The following is a 19,693-nucleotide window of genomic DNA, read 5'->3' on the forward strand; positions in this document are numbered from 1 at the left end:
TGATTTTATTTATTTATTTATTTTAAAATTAAAATTTTAAGGTTTTAGATAAGGAGGGAGAAGAGGGGAGGGTTGGTTGAGTGGGGTAGGGTTGTAAACATCTAATATTCCCTTAATAATATGATTATATGAAGGATATAATTGTGTTTTTTTTTTTTAACTTTTTTTTTCTTTTCACCTAAAATGTATATTTTCTTTTTCTTTCTTTGGAATTCCGAATTCGTGAACAAGGAATAATTTATTCTCTCCATTTCCTTTCTCTCGTTGTTCTTTTTCTGTCTTATATTTTTTTAGGGTGGTGATAATTCCACGGTTCTTTTCTATTCATCCACGGATTTTAGAAACAAATTGACAATGATACCCTTCTTTATATTTAGAGCGTAATTATGGTCTATATTGATACACTATATCTATTTTAATTCTTTTGCAATAAATAAAATATTCAATTAGTTAAACCTTTATCCCACCGGATCTGCCCCCACCATATGATACCCTTTCCTTCACATTTCATCTTTACCCACGCCGGAGACCTGCAATCCAGGTGCATCTTCTTACTCCTTGCCTTCTTCGTGTTTTGTGGTCCTCAAAAAACTTCCCTTTTTTGCCCAATAAAAAATACAAGTATCATCGGAACTTCTACAGAAACACCAATCTCCGGTTGATTCCATTCGGGGATAAAGCTCTCTCCAAAAGGCCCTCCCACCACCGCCCCTCCGTCGGCTTCAAGAAACCCTCCCATCCCGGCCGACAGAAAGCACTAGATCGGAATCCTTACTCGGCCGATAGAAAGCACTAGATCGGAACTCTTTTGCAAATCGAATCTTGAAACCTTTAAACCCCATGGACCAACAAATCGTATTTCAAAAGGTGGTTGTCGATTTTGCTGGTGGCGGCAGAGGGAGCGGTGTCCGACTAGGGTTTGGGTGTGGGTTTATGGTCTATGACTTGGGTGTACGAAAGATGAGGGAGAAGGTATCCCGTATCCGGTGAGGGGGAAGGGTAGCAAAGATTAAGAAAGTGGGCCAATTTACTATTTTATTTATTACAAAAGGATTAAACATGATATTAAATACTAATATCTACGTAATTACACTTAAATAATAATAAAGGGCACATTCGTCTATTCTCTATATAATTCGTGGATGAATCAAAATTGGCAGTGGATATATCACTTCCCTTTTTTTTAATGAACTCGGAAGCAAAACTTTACGCTTCGTTCCCGAGTTTAATAAAAGAAAAGAATAGAAGAGAAAAGAAAGTCATGAGAGAAAAGAAGAGAAAGGAAATGAAAACAAAAAAAAAATTGTGTTCCCGAGTTGGAGAGAAGTGAAAAGAAAATGAATCATTTTGTTCTTTCTTTTCAAATCCTCCCAAATCGGAAGGAAAGTTAGGAGGGAAAGTGATCCTCCCAGTTCTCTCCACTTCCCTCCTTTAATGAAACTCAGGAACACCAATTTCTTTTATTTTCTTCTCATTTCACCCATTTCCTTTCCTTTCTCTCGTTAAGTTCAACTTCGGAACGGGGTGTTAGGGTTTTTCTTAAAAAGAATATATAAATAACTAATAAATTTATTTTGATGCTTGAACCCATAGAATGACAGAACAACCGTTGTAACCCGTTTGATTACAAGATGACCTGCTGTAGGCAATCTGGTAGGGTTTACACACTGCCACCCGCCGGTCACTCATGGCGCTCCAATTTCCGCTAGGTATATAAACTCCTGCTGAACCTTGCAACATTTTTCGGTTCCGACTCGACGCGACAATCTTTGTTAATCATTTCAGAGGTTAGCTGTTTTTTTATTCATCAGTGATCAATGAGTGTTTCTTTGCTCTCTTTGTATTCGTTAAGATTGTGAACTATTTTAATCATCTGATCAACACTTGAACTGGACAAAAAACGCATCTGTATCTGTTTCGTTTGTTAATATCAATTATCAGTTATCAATTCGAGTTTGTTGTTTCAGTTCTCGGTAAGTATCGTGTTCTAGAGAATTTTAATTTTCTCGCATTTTAAGCGAATTTACGGATGGAATACAATAATTCTACTTTGATCTTCTTTTATCGATTTTCAATGGAATGCGATGATGAAATTCCTTCCTGTAATTGTAGTTATTTTCGTGTTTCTCTGCTGTAATGCCTTATTAGGCGGTCATTTTGTGGAGATTCACTGCGTAGGCTTTCGTTGCTCTTACTTCTTATTTGGCTATACAATAACTTAGGGTTTTTACTTTTATCCAATTCAAATTAGGGTTTTTTCAGTTCTTATTCTTCCGAGATAAAGAGATGCTCTTGTTTTGTTTTTCTATTATCGATTTGGTATCCATATATATGTGTTGACAAGGGTTCTTGATTCCAGATGGTACATTCTTCATCGAGTTCTGGCATCTTCTTTGAAGAAGATGAACATTCTCAAGGTCTACCAAATTCACATTTGAGCCCCTACAGCTACAGGAACTCAAATTTAGTTCCACAAAGCATGTACTCAAACATGCTTCCTGTTTCTGGTGATGTAAGCATGGGTGCTAGTTCAGGGCTAACCATGGGAGCAAGTTCATTGGTTACAGATGCCAATTCAGGGCTTTCAGGAGGTAGTAGTAACCCATGTATCCAAAGAAGTGCAAGTATCAACAATGAATCTTACATGCGGTTACCTGCATCACCATTATCATTCTCTTCCAATAATGTTACCAATAATGCTTCTACTGCCACCTCATTGCCTAATCCAAGACTTGGACAAGTTCCTTTCACTGAAACTTCAATGTTTCCTGGATCACTTTATTCAGATCATGTGGCAAAGAAACCTCGACTTGATATCAAACATGATGATATCTTACAACAGCAGTATTTAAGACAGCTATTGCAAAAACAAGAGCTGGTTCAGTCACAAAATTCTAATGCACAGTTACAAGCTTTATATATACAGTCTCTGCCACCTGGACAGCGGGCCCATTTGCTTCAACAGCAGCAACAACAACAACAGCAGCAACAGCAGCTCCATTTGAGGCAAACTCTTCAACAACCTGCATCTGCTGTAAACCGATCATATGATGGTGGTGTATGCTCAAGGAGACTGATGCAATACCTTTATCATCAACGCCAACGTCCAGCTGTCAGTTTATTTTCAACAACTTAATCTTTCTGTTTAATTTTGGTTTTATACATCTAATTTTCTTCTTCATTATAATTTATAGGACATTTCTTACTGGAGAAAGTTTGTGGGAGAGTACTATTCTCCACGTGCAAAAAAAAGATGGTGCCTTGCTTTGCATAATAACATGGGACATCACCCATCAGGTGTATTTTCCCCTGCAAATCTGGTACGTTTTTTTTTTTTTTTTAAAGATTTCAACACAACAATAAGTAAGATTTATTTATTATAATAAATAAAGATCCCATCTTTTTGAAACCCTTTTCGTTCTTTAGGATGCTTGGCAGTGTGGTATCTGTGGGTCAAAATCTGGAAGAGGATTTGGTATGTAATTCTTAATCAATGTACTATGATTATATATTTACAATTTTGCTACTTAAATCATGGTTTTTTGTACCTTTGTTTTATTTTTAATAACAGAGGCGACATTTGAAGTACTGGCTAGGCTTAATGAAATAAAATTCAGTAGTGGTGTTATTGATGAGCTTTGGTTTCTTGACTTGCCTCGGGAATGCCGATTCCCCTCTGGAATCATGATGTTGGAATACGGGAAAGCAGTTCAAGAAAGTGTGTATGAGCAAAGCCGTGTTGTTCGTGAGGGGAGGCTTAAAGTCATTTTTACCCCTGACTTAAAGATATTCACTTGGGAATTCTGTTCACGTCGCCATGAGGAGCTTCTTCCTCGTCGACTCATTGCTAATCAGGTAAATATATATATATATATATATATATATATATATATATATATATTTGTTTTATTTTTTTTAGATTAAAAAGTATTCTTTTTTGTTTTTGTGTTTTTGCAGGTGAATCAGTTGTTAGAAGTTGCACAGAAATGGCAATCCACAATTGCTGAAAGTGGATCTGGTGGTGTATTGCAGCAAGATTTGCAGGCTAACAGTAATATGTGAGTATTAATTTATATTTTCAGCATTTTTATTATATATGAAATGAAAATTGATGGTTGACTTTTTGTTGTGGTCAGGATTGTGGCGGCAGGGCGCCAGCTGGCAAGGAGCTTGGAGTTGCCATCTGTAAACGACTTGGGTTTTACAAAAACATACATGAGGTGTTTACAGACAGCTGAAGTTGTCAACAGCATGATGGACTTGGTGGATATTACCCGTGACACTAAAATTGGCCCTATTGGTATAACCTTTTATCAAGTACTTGAGGGTATTTATGTCTTTTGCACATATATTATATGTATATATTGTTTGTTTGTTTCAGAGGCCTTGAAAAGCTTCCCACGAATGCAAAAAGTACAGGGCATGGGAATGAGAATGGGACAGGTGTCAAGCATTCAGGGACTCCATGCTGACAGGAGGATGAACAACAATAATTTTCAGATGGGCGGAGGATCAACTCCACCACCCTTGGAGTACCAGAATATGTTAATGAAACAACGTTTGATTAATTCAAACTCCCAACATGAGATTGATGCTTCAACTTGTTTCAACAACTCTATCCACAACCGAATTCATGTTGGCTATCAACAGTTTCCGGGTCTCCAAGTTCAACAGAACGAGCACCACCCACAAGGTGGTGGTGGTGGTGGTGGAGGGTCAAAGCCGTCGGTGTCTGGTCAAAGTGCGGGTGAGGCGAGTAGGAGCAATAGTTTTAAAGCTGGTTCACACAGTGACTCGTGTGCAGATGGTGAGAAAGTAGCAGCAGCAGATATGCCTGAGTTTGTGGACAGTATGTTCATTAATATCAATGAATGTGAGGATGGCGGGAGTTATGGCTGGAAGGCATGACACCGTGGAATATATCATTGTACAGTGGCCCCTCTTTGCTTTTTTGTTTTTTTTAAAAAAAATTTATTTTCATCTATGGAGTTGATGCAATCTGAATCTATGGGTGCAAAGTTTCTACAATGGTTTTAGGTTTTTGCCAAGTACATTTTGTCACCGGATCTTTATTTTATCATGCAGTAATCATAGTAGGGAATGGAATAAAACGTTATGATGGAATGGTAGAATCATGTTTGTTTGGAGTGGGCCATTTCTTATGGAATGTGATTCCCTCTGCCTTTCATTTCATTTATTCCTTTGATGAAATGAAGTTATAAATTACTTTTACTTATACAATTTTCAGCAACACTACTTTTCTAGAAAAAGAAAAAATTCAAAGCTTTAATTGGTATATATATATTTTTTTATTTTCCCAAAATAACTAAAAATATTTAAACAAAAAAAAAAAAAAGCTTCATGGTATTTAACTGTTTAAAGAAGATTTATTATCCCAATTTATGGCTTGGCTTTTTAGACGAAATATGAAATCATTTTTCATTTTAAGTAGCAAAATATACAAGAAGATAATTTTGCACCGATTGAAAACCATAATACAAAGCAATTCATACCAAAAAAACAGCCTTCTACAGTTATTTATAAATCCGTATGTATACAACTAACATGCTTCTTATAAAACGATCCATAAAAAGATGTCACAAATTTCAGTAACAAGTAGCAAATAACAAAGAAAAAAAAAGGGGGAGAATTTACTCTTGATTGCTGCTCCGACATCAGTCGTTTATCCACTAATCTAATTACCAATTTTTTCCATTGCATTACTCGATGACTTCATCCTCATCGTCATCATCATCAACATCAACATCGGAATCATGGTTTCCGACCATCATTCCACCACCTAGTAACGTGTTGAGAATCATTTGTTCCCAACCTCTTATGCTTGCAGTGAAGGAACGGAATCGGGAAGGACTACTGCTTGCTTCGCCTTCACAATTTTTTATAGGGGAACAACAATAATCGGCATCTGAATAGTATTTCAGTGTACACTTTCCACTCGGATCCATTATATCCGCATCAAACGCAGGGGACAGAGGCCGTCCCACCACTTGGACATGGGACACACTGAAATGCATGTAAACAAATTAAGGGCATTTACGTCTTTTGCTATCACCAAAATTAAAATTTGTATAATTTAAATAGTAGGTGGAGGTTACCATATGTAGTATTTCTCATCCATTTCTTGTTTTTGAACCCTACCCAACAACTCTATCTGCAAGATCCCTCCGATGCATAGAGCCGGTTCTGGTAGCTTAAACTTTTGCAGCCGGCTCTCCTGTTACATCAACATAAAAATACGAAATTTTTATATTTTTGATAAATTACTCAAAAATAAATTAATATAAAATATGATATAATGAAAATCTTATTAAGAAGAAGAAGGGATCAAATGTAATACCACAATAGATAAATAAGTAACCGACAGATTTATCAAAAATAACTCATGCACTTTTTTTTTTTTAAGTGCTTATTTTGTTTTTGTGTTTTTTACACTTAACCCTTCATTCAATAATATTTCATTTTACTACAGTGATTAATTATTTTTTTACTAATCAATTCATTTTATTAGATATTCAATAACATTTCATTTATCAAATATTAAATTTATAACGATTGTATAGAATTTTCATTTTTTTTTTAATTTCTATAACTATGTAAGCAAAAAATTTATCATAGGTTGTATTTTTGAAAAACTGATCCATATAATAATTATTTAAATGTTAATGACTTAATGTCAACTGAAATATGATGTGTGTTGAAAAACAACAGATAAAATGAGAGGGCTTGATAAAACATTTCAGACAGATGAAGATAAATTAACTAATTGAAAAAAAAAAAAAACTTTTTGAATCAAGTAAAACTGATGTGATAAAAATAATAAAGTCATTATTATATATGTTAAACATTGTGGATGCTCTTAACTACCCAACAGTTAAAAAGTCTTTAGAACATTTTAGGAACATGAATTACAAAATATCTGGATTAACCTGGAAAACAATGTGCAAGATCAACCATTTGTCTCAAAGTTTCCTGACTCATAAACTACGGGTCAAATAAAGAATCTTGAATCAAGTAAAATGAAAATATAAAGATAATAAATCAGAATAAAAGTCACCTGTGCCATGGGAAATGAAGGAGATGTATATGTCCACACAACATTATCACGAATAAACCTCAGAGCAGCTGTAGACTCATCTTTCATGTCATTTTCAATCTCATAAGCTGGCTTCAAATGCCCCAATCGAAATCTCACAGCTTTTGCAGAATAAATTGGAAAACCAAATTGAAAATATGCTGGTAGACCAACAAAATTTCATCAGTACAAAAAAAACAAACAAACAGAAAACTTAACTATTTTGACAAATTACAAGAATAACCTTGAAACGGGTGTATGTGGATCTCAGTTATCACACAAAGATTCGCAACAAGTTTATATACTAATGTTTCAGGAACTGCAGGGTCAACTGCCCCTTCACTTGACCAATATGAAGCCCTTTGATCAACCCTGTCACCTGGTTCTAATGTGTGATGGATGCTTTCTTGAGGATAGTTATCGGTGCTTGATGCAACAATGGCTTCCAATATGCAATCTTTTCTCATAAAAGTGGTTAAACCCCTTGCTAAAAATGCATATACTCTGTGTTCCCTTTCCAACCATGACCATTCCATTGAAGTTTCATGCCTGATTTGTAGAGGTTCTATCCTATCATTCACTTCTATAACATGAGCAACACTTGATACTTCAGGAAACATTCTTATGCAAAGCTGCTTAGCAAGGCCATTCATGACAACTGCATCACAAAGATTAGCATGTAAGAAAATGACACAAATTCTGTGAATCTTATAAGATACAAAGATAGATGAACTCACTAAATCGACGCCAGGAGCTTGAAACAGCACTAGCACTAACAAGGTCTGTTGGGTTCTCTAAACTCGTTAGTATCTTTATGGACATATCTGCTCCAAGCCATTGTAGGAAATCACAGAATTCCTCCATGAACTCCAAATCTAATGTTATCTTCACAAATTCTGCTAAGAAAATTTGATTGATGTTATATATATCAAAAGCAGAATTGTGCAGAACTTAAACATACCTAAACGAAATTGAAGAGATCAAGTATACATGATTGACAATTAAGACACTCATAATCAACTATTGAATCACTGGTAGTTGGTATCTATTAATTCATTTTGGATACCACCGCACAATGCATCAATAGTTATACTTGTAGACATCTTACGCAATTCTGAAGCACAAATCGGGTATCTATAGCAATACATAAATGAAATCCAACACGCGTACATGAAGATTGATAAAACATACAAATCGAATCAAGAGAACAGGAAGAAAAATTAGGAGAAGGTGAAAATGATAGAATTCGCGGACAACATCCTACCGAACTTTGTGTATTTTTTAGGGAAATACAATTGGAGGGTGTGGAAAAGAGAGGAGGATGAAACCACACCATCCCGACGATATTACGTACCGGATCGAAGGGCGAAAACCGTCCGAGGAGACGGAGGATGTGGTGGCAACACCAACGGAACCACAGCTTTTGTTGGTGATGATGATGTCGATGGGAGGGGAGTGAAGACAAATTTTTTTTTGGGAAAATCAATTATTTGGTTGTTGTCATCTAAACTAATAGTACCATTTATTCGATTTCTCTTTTCCTTTTTTATTTTCTCATATCAATGTATAAAATTAATAAATATAAGACAAAATTGTAAAAATGGTCCCGTGGTATGCTTCTTTTTGGGGTTTTAGTTCAAACCACAACTTTTTTGGATTGGTGGTCCTTTTAAGCTATTTTACATGTAGTTTTGGTTCCTGTCCAAACTAAAAAGACCATTATACCCTTAATGAATTTATTTTTCATTTTTCTTTCACTTTTTAAAATTATTATTATTATTAAATATAAAACCGGGTCCACCTCTCTCTCTCTCTCTCTCTCTCTCTCCCCACCATCAACATCCTTTTCCTTCAACAGAAAAACCCGAAACTTCAAAATCGATTCAATGGTTAACCATAATTTACAATCAAATAAACTTAGTTTTCACCAAATCCTTCACCACCACTCCATCTCCCTTGAAGATCAAACATCAGTTTAAAGGGATAAGATGAGAATCTGGTGTTTCTAGAATAATGGCGAAAGATGTGCAAACGAGAATGATGAAAGAGGATACAAATCCTTGGTCACCTTTATTTCCATTACTGAAGGGCGTTGTTATCGGATTTAACAATCGAGTTAGGGTTTCTTGAACTAGAAAATAGAACTCGGGGTTTCCTCAACCGCAAATAACAGATAGTAAAAGTGTATTGCAACCTGCAACCAAATCAAAATTAAAAATTGTAGCCTGGCCGTCTCAACCTCTTTTCTCGATGAAAATTGCGTTGGACTTCACTGTGGAGGAGAATGATAAGAAATTGAGAATATCCTGCAAGATCTAGGGCTTGAAAGCAAATCAATTTCTGTTACTATATTGTTCATACGGTGATTAGAGAACCAAAATTAACCATGAGGGATCTATGGAGGGAGTTGTGAGTTTCCAGTGATGGTGGTGAAGGTGGCGGTGGTGTTTGTGTGTATGTGTGTGTGGTTAGAAAGAAGATGAACCAAAAATCCAAACACACTTGTGTTTGTTCTTAAGACCCACTTTGAAGAAATCTATGGTTAGAGAGAGAGAGAGAGAGAGAGAGAGAGAGAGAAGCTGATAGTCGATCGTTGTTTGTTCTTTTTGCAGGTTCTATGTAAGATTTGCGATGGAGACCTGAAAGATGAACTCAAATGTGAAACAGTCACTTCCTTCAATGATTTTGCAAGCTTTATGTAAGATTTGCGATTTTAGAAGTTTTAAGCTTGAATTCCCAGCAACAGTTCTTCTTTCTGTCTTAATCATATGGGTTACAGTCTTCGAGAGAGGGAGGCTAGATGCATAGATCGAAGAATGAACCCAAATTGTTTGGTCTTCAGGTGTATTGTAAATAGAGAAAGAAAAACCAAAAATTGTTTGTGGATTTTTTCTTCATTTGGGTTTCGAGTTGCAGGTATTCCGATTCCATTTATGATAAGAATAGTTTTTGATGAAGAAGTGTGATGAAGATGAAGATACCCTGCAAATGATTTGTGAGAGAGAGAGGGAGAGAGAGAGAGAGAGAGAGGCGGGTCCCATAATTTTTATTAATAAAACTTTCAATTAAATAGTAAAAACCATAAAAAAAAATGTATCAGAAGGGCATTTTAGTCTTTTCAGTTTTCTGAGGGACCAAAAACGCAACGAAACTAGCTCAAAAGGACCACCAATCCAAAAAAGTCGTGGTTTGGACTAAAACCCCAAAAAATGCATACCACAGGGACCATTTTTGCAATTTTGTCTAAATATAAACATAATTTAGATATTATCTCCAACTCTAACACTAAAATATAATTTTATATCAGTTTTGATACAATATTGACAAAACTTCAAAAATGGTCCCTGTGGTTTTCGAAAATATCAAGTTTAATCCCTAAGTTCAAAAAACCTCACAGATGGTCCCAGTGGTTTCAAAACTTTTAACATTTGGTCCTTCCGGCTCACTCCGTTACCAATTAGCCGTTAAGTTAGGGGCATTTTTGTCATTTCACTACCCAGGGACCATTTATGAGGTTTTGTATTACTTTTTTTTAAATAAATAAATAAATAAAATTTAATATGCAAGGGGTCCCCCCTCTCTCTCTCCTCCTCCTCCTTCTTTTTCTTCTTCTTCTTCTTCTTCTTCCAGAAAAAATCCCCCCCCCCCCCGCTTCCCTTTTACTGATCACGATTTTTTTAGACCTAATCTAACTCCAATCTTCATCTACGTTGCAACAACAACCATCGTAACTATTGGGGTTTTCTTTGCTCATTTTTGAAAGAGTCAAAACTAGTTAATAACACTTCTACAGGATCGGAATGACAGATTCCTTCTTCCCAACAAAACCAAAACCAGCTAGCAACAACGCTAGGTCGAGATTGAGAAAAACAGTGAGGTATTAATTCTATGGTGGCAGATCGTCGGAAAAGATGATTTGGGTTCAACTATTTCAAAATGATCATATTCACATGATTGTAATGAGAATCATCTTCTTCCAAGATCAAATCTAGAAAAGATGGTCAATCCATAAAAGATGAACAGTCATCTGATATCTTATTACCATGGTGAACCAACGCAGGAAGCAAAAACAAGAAAACTTGACAAATTACACGGAATAAATTCAAAGGCGAACATGAATACGAAGGCAACAACACATCATAGTGTGAAAACGACCACTGAACCGATTTACTGGGTTCACCAGGGCCCAAGCTCGTCTTCATTGTTATCGAATCAAAAGCAAATACTAGAATCGTATGCACAACGATCAAACCTCAATGTGATGGACCCTGGTGAAAAGCGATACCATAGCCTTCGCTTTCAATCATCTTCTAATGGTCTTCGAATCCCAGGTGTAACATCCGGATTCCCAGGTATCTTAAATTATGTATTTTATTGAATTTTGGAGAGAGACTCGGCGAGTAGGCGCTCAGACTCGCCGAGTAGAGTCGCGAATCTCCATCCGGGTTAATGACTGGACTCGATGAGTCCATACGTGGACTCGGCGAGTCCACGCTGTTTAATGAAACCCTAATTTCTCGGGTTTGGGGACTATTTAAAGGCCCTTATGGCCGCCATTTGAGGTCACCAGTCATAGAGAGAAACCCTAGAGTGCTTGAGCGTTTTGGGAGAGGAAGGAAGCCATTTTTTTTGACCTTGGGAGTGTTGTTTAGCAAGAAGAAGGAGGTACTAGCCAAGAGGAAGCATAGGAGATTGCTATTCTGTGGATTTGGAGCTAAGATCTTCACATTTGAGGTAGTAATTCGACTCCCCTTCTGTTCTTATGATGATCATATGGATTTAGGGTTTCTTAGACCCTTTGTTGCTTAGATTTGAAGCCCAAATAGTCCCTTATGATGAGGAGGCTTTGGATCTGGATCCATAGAGGTCCAGAGAGCCTTATTCATTAAGCTTTTTGAATAACAATGGAGGCTATGACCTTGAGTTATGGTATTTGGGGCTAAATCATCATATATGATCAAATAGATGTTGTATGTGCATCAAGATGGAAACTTTACGTGGTTATTGGGTTTGGGAATGATAGATCTATTGGTTAGAGGACTGGATCTGACCTCAGGAAGTTGTTTGAGGATGTGCATGAATGAACTCGCCGAGTCCATGAACGGACTCGAAGAGTAGAGTCGGGTAGCCCCGCGACTCGCAATCTGTGACGACTCGTGGAGCATAGGGTTGACTCAGTGAGTCGGAGGGAATTAGAGGACTGGAGTTCAAGGCGGAACTTGCCGAGTCCATGAACAGACTCGGCAAGTTGAGTCGGGGTGGCCCCGCGATTCATGCCAGGTGTCACCCGTCGAGTAAGGGGAAAGACTCGACGTGTCATGCGAGATCAGAAAGATAGTGGGCACGTGTAGACTCGCCGAGTCGCCCAAGTGCACTCGGCGAGTCGGGTCAAAGTTTGACCGTTGACCTTTATTGACATTTAGGGTTTGGTCAACTTTAGGGTCTTTGAGCCATGAGAGGGGTAAAATGGTCTTTTACCCTTCTGAGAGTACTAAGAGGAGGAATAGTCTAGCCTTGAGAGATGTATTGATTCAGAGTGTTTATTTCATATGATTAGGCGGAGGCTAGACCCGACTTTACAGAGTTCGAGCTTTACCGAGTTAACCGAGGTGAGTCTTCTCACTATACTTTACCTAGAGTGGTAATTAGAGCTATGAGACAGAGTATTGTGTATGCTTTTGCATGATGTGATTTCTATGTGTTATATGCTATGTATGTTACAGAGTTTTCAGAGTTAGGACCGGAAGGTCCACAGAGTTAGGGTCAGAGGACCCATAGAGTTAGGGCCAGAGGGCCCACAGAGTTATGGGACTGGGGGGGTCCCACAGAGACACTTTGACCAGAGTGTCAAACAAAGTTATAGCCTCGAGTGGCTAATATGTGTTATGTGTGGTATTTTGGGGAACTCACTAGGCACTTGTGCTTACAGTGTTGTGTTATGTGTCTCAGGTACCAGCGAGGATCGCGGGAAGGCGCCGGCTTGATCAGTACACACGCGGGGAGATTTTATTATGATCTTGGGAGGTGATGTTATATGATACAATGGTGTTTTTATAACGACTATGAATGAAAACGTGTTTTATAAAATGTGAAAAATTGTTTGAAAATTTGGGTGTTACAAGTTGGTATCAGAGCCTTGGTTTGAGGGATTCGGATTCATCTTCGGGCGTATCTGAACTCAAACTGAGGATTTGAGAGAAATTTTGATGACTAAAAACTTTTTAAAAAGAGTAAAAAGAGTTTTGAAACAAACAGAGCAGAGCCGTGTGTACGATCAGCCAGCGCCCGAACGATGATTTCCCAAAATACCCTTGTAATTAGTGTTATGAGATATATTATGTTATGATATATGATGAGTTATGCTATGCATGCTAGAGTAGACTAGGTATTCTTATTAGGACTAGAGTGGCCTGATATGTGATGCCTTAGTCTAGGAGTTTTGCTGCTAGGGATACTTGAGAGTGTTTAGATAGCAGCGAGGAGTTTATGAGAGAGCTGCTAGTGAGTAGCATATGGTTAAAGAGAGTAGAGTACTTGGGACTTGGGATCCAAGGAGGAGGACTTAGAGTGGATGCTGATGCGGTGTGGACGGTAGTATAGGGCCCGTACTACTGAAGACACCGGAGCAGTGCGCACCCTAAGTAAGAATCCATTGGGTACTAAGGAGCAAGTAGGGTGGAGTTATCGAGTGCGAGTATACTCGAGCGAGTCCCTGATATTTATTATTTTGTCTTTCAGAGACATCATGGTTGGGACACGCCACACACCAGAGAGCAGCGGTACTAGTGATGAGGAGATCCGTAGGATCATTCATGAGGAGGTGGCTGCGGCCATCAGGGCAGAGATACCAGAGATGTTCGGGTCTATCAAGACCACACTGATAGAGACATTTGACGAGAGATACGCTGCTCTTTCTGAGGCTGCGGTTGCTGCGGCCACTGCAGCTATAGCTGCGACTAGGCCGTAGGGTGGTGATGCGTTGCTGTTTCGTGAGTTCAGCAACACAAAACCACCGGAGTTTGATGGGACCCAGGACCCGATTGCAGCGATGAGGTGGATATCAGACATTGAGGGGTGTTTCTTTACTTGCTCATCTCCAGAGCATTTGAGAGTCCGGTTCGCGTTGAACCAGCTTCGCTTGGGAGCGAAGGACTGGTGGAAGTTTGTGACGGCGCACTATTCGCCTACTGAGCTTGTTGCAGTGACCTGGGAGAGGTTCACTGCTATGTTCCGAGAAGAGTACGTTCCCCAGGTGGAGAGGGAGCGTTTGGCCCAGGAGTTTTTGACCCTCAAGCAGGGTACAAAGTCTGTTACAGTGATCACCAGGATGTTCCATGAGCGGGCGATGTTCTGCCCAGAGCACGTGTCCTCCGAGCAGGCACGTATGAGCCGATATCTGAGCATTTTGAGGAGGGATATACGAGAGTTCGTGGCGAACTCGACGTACCAGACATTTGCCGAGCTTCAGGCAAATGCCCGGAAGAGGGAGATAGAGCTGGAGACTCAGGCTAGGGAGGAGGCGGAGTCTCAGGGGAGGGATCGACGACCGGCACAGTCTCAGCCGGCAGCCAAGCGGGCCAAGCCTGCCGATTCGAGATCAGGGAGCCAGAGGGGCCGCACTTGTGGAAAATGCGGCAAGAGTCATGATGGAGTGTGCAGAGCAGGGTCTTGCTACAAATGTGGCAAGGAGGGGCATATGGCCAAGGATTGCCCCAAGGGGTTTGCAGTCTGTTTTCACTGCAACCAGACTGGACACCGAAAGGCCGAGTGTCCACAGTTACGAGGGTCAGCTCAGGGAGCTTCTCAGGGATCTGCTCCTGCTGCTGTTCGAGCTACAGAGAGTCGGCCGGCGAAGGCTGAGGCACCGAAGGCTCGCGGGAGAGCCTTCCAGTTGACAACGGAGGAGGTCCGCGCAGCACCCGATGTGGTAGCTGGTACATTTCTTGTGTGTTCTGTACCTGCCTTGGTGTTATTTGACTCGGGTGCGATTCGGTCTTTTGTGTCACTAGCGTTTAGTCAGCACATCAGTACCCAGCGTGAGGCATTGAGTCGACCTCTACGAGTTTCCATAGCTGACGAGCGAGTGGTGTATGCTACTGATGTGATTCGAGGATGTGTACTCGAGATCTTCGGTGTCGAGTTTCCGATAGATCTGGTCCCGATTGCTATGGGGGACGTATGTGTCATAGTGGGCATGGATTGGTTGAGCCGTTTCGGAGCTGTGATTGACTGTGAGCGACAGTTGATGACGATACGAGACCCCAGTGGGGGAGTACTTACGGTGTACGGCGAGGGTTCCCATTCTGGGTCAGCATTTTGTTCGGCCGCTAGAGCGAGGCAGAGTTTACAGCAGGGCTGTAGTGGGTTTGTGGCTTATGTGGTGGATACGAGAGTAGATGCAGAGAGACCGAGGTCGATCGATGAGGTCCCGATAGTGCGCGAGTTCCCATATGTTTTCCCCGAGGAGTTGCCGGGTGTGCCTCCCGAGAGGCAGGTAGAGTTCCGTATTGATTTGGTTCCGGGGGCAGCGCCTATCGCCAAGGCGCCCTATCGCCTTGCGCCACCAGAGATGCAGGAGTTATCCTCGCAGCTTCAGGAGCTGCTGGGGAAGGGGTTTATACGGCCGAGTAGCTCGCCGTGGGGAGCGCCGATCCTTTTTGTCAAGAAAAAGGATGGTTCACACCGGATGTGCATTGATTACCGGGAGCTGAACAAACTGACGGTCAAGAACCGTTACCCCTTACCGAGGATCGACGATTTATTCGATCAGTTGCATGGAGCGTCTTGGTTTTCCAAGATCGACTTGAGGTCTGGATATCATCAGATGAGAGTACGAGATGAAGATATCCAGAAGACAGCGTTCAGGACTCGTTACGGGCATTACGAGTTCGTGGTGATGCCTTTCGGGCTCACCAATGCACCGGCGGCGTTCATGGATCTCATGAACAGAGTATGCAGACCGATGTTGGACCGTTCGGTGATCGTGTTCATCGATGATATACTGGTGTATTCGAGATCCAGAGAGCAGCATGAGGAGCATTTGAGAGAGTTACTTGGAGTTTTGAGATCGGAGAGGCTTTATGCCAAATTCTCCAAGTGTGATTTCTGGTTACGAGAGGTCCAGTTCCTAGGGCACCTCGTTAACCAGAATGGGATATTGGTCGAACCGGCCAAGATTGAGGCGGTTATGAGTTGGGAGGTGCCGAGATCCCCCACCGAGATCAGGAGTTTCTTAGGGTTGGCTGGCTATTATCGGAGATTTATCATGGATTTCTCCAAGATCGCCGTGCCACTCACCAGGTTGACCCGGAAGGGTGTTGCTTTTTCATGGGGACCAGAGCAGCAGGCCTCCTTCGAGACACTTCGCCAGAGACTGTGCGAAGCCCCAGTGTTAGCCCTTCCGGAGGGGATGGAGGACTTTGTGGTGTATTGTGACGCATCGATATCGGGGCTGTGAGCGGTGCTGATGCAGAGAGGGCATGTGATAGCATACGCATCGAGGCAGCTGAAGCCTCACGAGACGAGGTATCCCACCCACGATCTGGAGTTGGGGGATGTAGTGTTCGCCCTCAAGATCTGGCGTCACTATCTGTATGGGGTTCGGTGTACCATATACACGGACCACAAGAGCTTGAAGTACTTGATGGATCAACCCAACCTGAATATGCGCCAGAGGAGATGGTTGGACGTGGTAAAGGATTACGATTGTGAAATCCTGTACCACCCGGGCAAGGCTAACGTTGTAGCCGATGCCCTGAGTCGTAGGGCGGAGAGCGCCCCGATACGGGACGTTTGTATGAGATTGACAGTGATGACTCCGGTGTTGGACACCATCCGAGGGGCCCAGGCTGAGGCCGTGAGACCGGAGAACCGCAAGAGAGAGCGGGTTATCAGATATGTATCGGATTTTGTTACCGATAGCAGAGGGCTTATGACCTTCCAGGGTCGGATCTGGGTGCCATTTGTGGGCGGGGCACGTACCATATTGATGGAGGAGGCACACCGATCGAGGTTTTCGATCCATCCCGGGGCCACTAAGATGTATTTGGACCTGAGAAGAGATTATTGGTGGCCCTGTATGAAGAGGGATGTAGCATGGGTTGTTGAGAGGTGCTTGACCTGTCGCAGGGTTAAGGCCGAGCACCAGAGGCCGCATGGTAAGTTGCAGCCGTTGGAGGTTCCCGAGTGGAAGTGGGAACAGATTACCATGGATTTTATCACCAAATTGCCAAGGACTGCGAGGGGCGTCGATGCAATTTGGGTGATTGTGGACAGGTTGACGAAGAGCGCTCACTTCCTTGCTATCAGTGAGAGCTCCTCCGCCGAGAGGTTGGCAGAGTTGTACGTGAGGGAGGTGGTATCACGGCATGGAGTTCCGATCTCGATCGTCTCAGATCGAGATGTGCGTTTCACTTCCAGATTCTGGAAGAAGTTTCATGAGGAGTTGGGTACGAGGCTACATTTTAGTACTGCATACCACCCCCAGACAGATGGGCAGAGTGAGCGGACGATTCAGACGCTCGAGGACATGATTCGGGCATGTGTGTTGGATTTCGGAGGGAGTTGGGACACATACTTGCCCTTGGCTGAGTTTTCCTATAACAACAGCCATCATTCGAGCATCGGTATGCCACCCTTTGAGCTGTTGTATGGGAGGAGGTGTCGGACTCCTATTTGCTGGGGTGAGGTCGGGCAGCGTGTGATGGGTAGTACATAGATAGTACTTCAGACGACTGAGCAGATTCAGCAGGTCAGACAGAGGTTGTTGACCGCTCAGAGCCGCCAGAAGAGTTATGCGGACAGACGTCGCTCGGGGCTTGAGTTCCAGGTTGGTGATTTAGTACTCCTGAAGGTATCTCCTTGGAAGGGGGTGATCCGATTCAGGAAGAGGGGTAAGTTGGGACCTCGGTATATTGGTCCTTTCAGGGTGACTGCCAGGGTGGGCAGGGTAGCGTATCGTTTGGAGCTACCTACGGAGTTGAGCCAGATTCACGATACCTTCCACGTGTCTCAGTTGAGGAAGTGTATCGCTGATGAGTCGGCAGTGGTTCCGTTAGAGGACATTCAGGTGGATGCGAGCCTGAATTATGTTGAGAGACCGGTTGCGATTGTGGATCGAAGGATCAAGACTTTGAGAAACAAGGAGGTGCCATTGGTTCAAGTCCAGTGGCAACATCGGAAGGGTTCTGAAATGACCTGGGAGCCGGAGTTAGAGATGCGCGAGCAGTATCCAGAGTTATTTGTGGAGTGAGACTTCGAGGGCGAAGTCTGATTCTAGTGGGGGAGAATTGTAACATCCGGATTCCCAGGTATCTTAAATTATGTATTTTATTGAATTTTGGAGAGAGACTCGGCGAGTAGGCGCTCAGACTCGCCGAGTAGAGTCGCGAATCTCCATCCGGGTTAATGACTGGACTCGGCGAGTCCATACGTGGACTCGGCGAGTCCACGCTGTTTAATGAAACCCTAATTTCTCGGGTTTGGGGACTATTTAAAGGCCCTTATGGCCGCCATTTGAGGTCACCAGTCATAGAGAGAAACCCTAGAGTGCTTGAGCGTTTTGGGAGAGGAAGGAAGCCATTTTTTTTGACCTTGGGAGTGTTGTTTAGCAAGAAGAAGGAGGTACTAGCCAAGAGGAAGCATAGGAGATTGCTATTCTGTGGATTTGGAGCTAAGATCTTCACATTTGAGGTAGTAATTCGACTCCCCTTCTGTTCTTATGATGATCATATGGATTTAGGGTTTCTTAGACCCTTTGTTGCTTAGATTTGAAGCCCAAATAGTCCCTTATGATGAGGAGGCTTTGGATCTGGATCCATAGAGGTCCAGAGAGCCTTATTCATTAAGCTTTTTGAATAACAATGGAGGCTATGACCTTGAGTTATGGTATTTGGGGCTAAATACTCATATATGATCAAATAGATGTTGTATGTGCATCAAGATGGAAACTTTACGTGGTTATTGGGTTTGGGAATGATAGATCTATTGGTTAGAGGACTGGATCTGACCTCAGGAAGTTGTTTGAGGATGTGCATGAATAAACTCGCCGAGTCCATGAACGGACTCGACGAGTAGAGTCGGGTAGCCCCGCGACTCGCAATCTGTGACGACTCGTGGAGCATAGGGTTGACTCAGTGAGTCGGAGGGAATTAGAGGACTGGAGTTCAAGGCGGAACTTGCCGAGTCCATGAACAGACTCGGCGAGTTGAGTCGGGGTGGCCCCGCGATTCATGCCAGGTGTCACCCGTCGAGTAAGGGGAAAGACTCAACGTGTCATGCGAGATCAGAAAGATAGTGGGCACGTGTAGACTCGCCGAGTCGCCCAAGTGCACTCGGCGAGTCGGGTCAAAGTTTGACCGTTGACCTTTATTGACTTTTAGGGTTTGGTCAACTTTAGGGTCTTTGAGCCATGAGAGGGGTAAAATGGTCTTTTACCCTTCTGAGAGTACTAAGAGGAGGAATAGTCTAGCCTTGAGAGATGTATTGATTCAGAGTGTTTATTTCATATGATTAGGCGGAGGCTAGACCCGACTTTACAGAGTTCGAGCTTTACCGAGTTAACCGAGGTGAGTCTTCTCACTATACTTTACCTAGAGTGGT

The 19,693-nt window shown here is 41.8% G+C and overlaps 2 protein-coding genes and 1 long non-coding RNA gene across 5 annotated transcripts; 2 read left to right on the plus strand and 1 right to left on the minus strand.

Moving 5' to 3' along the window:
- The first annotated feature begins 1,603 nt into the window (after positions 1-1,603).
- Positions 1,604-5,124, plus strand: LOC145161598 (putative transcriptional regulator SLK2). The gene is made up of 8 exons (XM_079081151.1): positions 1,604-1,787; positions 2,360-3,112; positions 3,195-3,320; positions 3,427-3,475; positions 3,572-3,855; positions 3,958-4,058; positions 4,137-4,300; positions 4,382-5,124. The coding sequence occupies exons 2-8, from the start codon at positions 2,360-2,362 to the stop codon at positions 4,906-4,908; spliced, it is 2,004 nt and encodes a 667-aa protein (XP_078937277.1). The 5' UTR covers positions 1,604-1,787; the 3' UTR covers positions 4,909-5,124.
- A 359-nt stretch (positions 5,125-5,483) lies between these two features.
- On the minus strand, positions 5,484-8,592 carry LOC145161599 (F-box protein At4g00755-like). Of its 3 annotated transcripts, none has more exons than XM_079081153.1 (6): positions 8,358-8,592; positions 7,831-7,989; positions 7,338-7,751; positions 7,076-7,254; positions 6,117-6,235; positions 5,484-6,024 (listed from the first exon to the last, which is right to left on the minus strand). In XM_079081153.1, exons 2-6 carry the CDS (start codon positions 7,955-7,957, stop codon positions 5,721-5,723), a joined length of 1,143 nt encoding a protein of 380 aa, XP_078937279.1. In that variant the 5' UTR covers positions 7,958-7,989; positions 8,358-8,592; the 3' UTR covers positions 5,484-5,720. The 3 variants fall into 3 exon arrangements, with proteins under 3 accessions (XP_078937279.1, XP_078937278.1, XP_078937280.1); XM_079081152.1 differs by having other exon boundaries at positions 8,448-8,591; XM_079081154.1 differs by lacking the exon at positions 8,358-8,592 and adding an exon at positions 8,055-8,341.
- A 2,982-nt stretch (positions 8,593-11,574) lies between these two features.
- Positions 11,575-13,916, plus strand: LOC145157173 (uncharacterized). Its single transcript, XR_013737137.1, has 3 exons — positions 11,575-11,827; positions 12,651-12,702; positions 13,832-13,916. It is a non-coding gene; the product is annotated as an uncharacterized LOC145157173 (long non-coding RNA).
- Positions 13,917-19,693: the final 5,777 nt, after the last annotated feature.

This window comes from Lactuca virosa, chromosome 2, assembly GCF_052849685.1.
Source record: "Lactuca virosa cultivar CGN04683 chromosome 2, Lactuca_virosa_CGN04683_v6, whole genome shotgun sequence".
NCBI lineage: Eukaryota > Viridiplantae > Streptophyta > Magnoliopsida > Asterales > Asteraceae > Lactuca > Lactuca virosa.